This window comes from Poecilia latipinna, unplaced genomic scaffold (genome assembly GCF_001443285.1).
Source record: "Poecilia latipinna isolate Pla-1442-1.1 unplaced genomic scaffold, P_latipinna-1.0 Scaffold9048, whole genome shotgun sequence".
NCBI lineage: Eukaryota > Metazoa > Chordata > Actinopteri > Cyprinodontiformes > Poeciliidae > Poecilia > Poecilia latipinna.
This window is the reverse complement of record NW_015121664.1, coordinates 1-1039: the sequence shown is the minus strand read 5'-3', so window position 1 is coordinate 1039 and position 1039 is coordinate 1. Positions and strand designations below refer to the sequence as shown.

Here is a 1039-nt window from a genome sequence, read left to right as displayed (position 1 = left end):
GACACATTCTTTGTCTTTGGTCATGAAGTCAATTTTGACTTTTTTTTCCTTCCCTGTTGTCTGGTTGATCCCTGTAGCTGTTATCTCTGTGGAGCCAAACATAATTTCCAGTTTGACTTTACTACCTATAGTCAAGTCTACAATGAATGAACCTTCCTCTTTTACATCAGAGTCATCTACATAGACTGGATATTTTCTTACTGAGCGGAAGAATCTCAGTTTCATCTGTTTCTGGTCATCTTTTGCTGGAGAACATAAGAACTTTCTGGTCTCCTCTGAACCAAGATCTTCACCTTCTTCCACCAGTTTCCTGAAAATATCTCGACTCCATTCAACACCTTTGGCTGTAAATTTCTTTTCTTTCTTATGTTTGATCTCATCAAACTTTTCACAAACAGCGAATCCATAAGTATAGGAACTTTTACGAGAAGCCACAATGTTTGGGTTTCTACCAAACTCTACAGCTCCTCTCAGAATCGCCTCCTGAGCTCTGAAAGGACACAGAACTTTACACTGATGTCCAAACTGGTCAGTAATGTGCTGCTGCAGAACTTTACTCTGAGCGTACCCACCCACTAACAGAATGTACTTGATGTTGAGACCACTGGTAAAGATTTCCATGAGATTCTCAGTGATGCCCTTCAGGCTTTCATCATAGAAAGATCTCATTTTGTCTCTTGAGATTTTGATGAAATCACCATCCCAGGAAGCACCAAGTTCTGACTTAACAAAGTTTTCTGTGCCTGATTTGTCTTTAGCTAACTTTTCCAGTGCTCTTGGACAGCTGATCTGAACATCTTTATCTACCTGTTTTAGATAGCTAAACTCATACATCATTCTCTGAGCTGCACTGAGAGAGTTTTGTTCAAATTCATCCCAGACTCCTTCAGTGAATATCTCTCTGAGAAACTGCTTAAATTTTCTGTCCACAGTTTGTCCTCCCAGATTATTTCCAGAGACTTTGTGTCGCTCCTTCAGGGCTCCTCCACCCAGGACTTCATGAACAGTGATGTCAATGGTTCCTCCTTAAATAAACAGA

The 1039-nt window shown here is 40.3% G+C and overlaps 1 protein-coding gene across 1 annotated transcript; it reads right to left on the bottom strand.

Moving 5' to 3' along the window:
• Positions 1–6: 6 nt before the first annotated feature.
• On the bottom strand, positions 7–1026 carry LOC106944397 (heat shock 70 kDa protein 12A-like; the record flags this gene model as incomplete). Its single annotated transcript, XM_015027511.1, has 1 exon — positions 7–1026. A coding segment is annotated over one exon (1020 nt), but the record flags the coding sequence as incomplete, so codon positions are not given.
• Between the last annotated feature and the right edge of the window lie 13 nt (positions 1027–1039).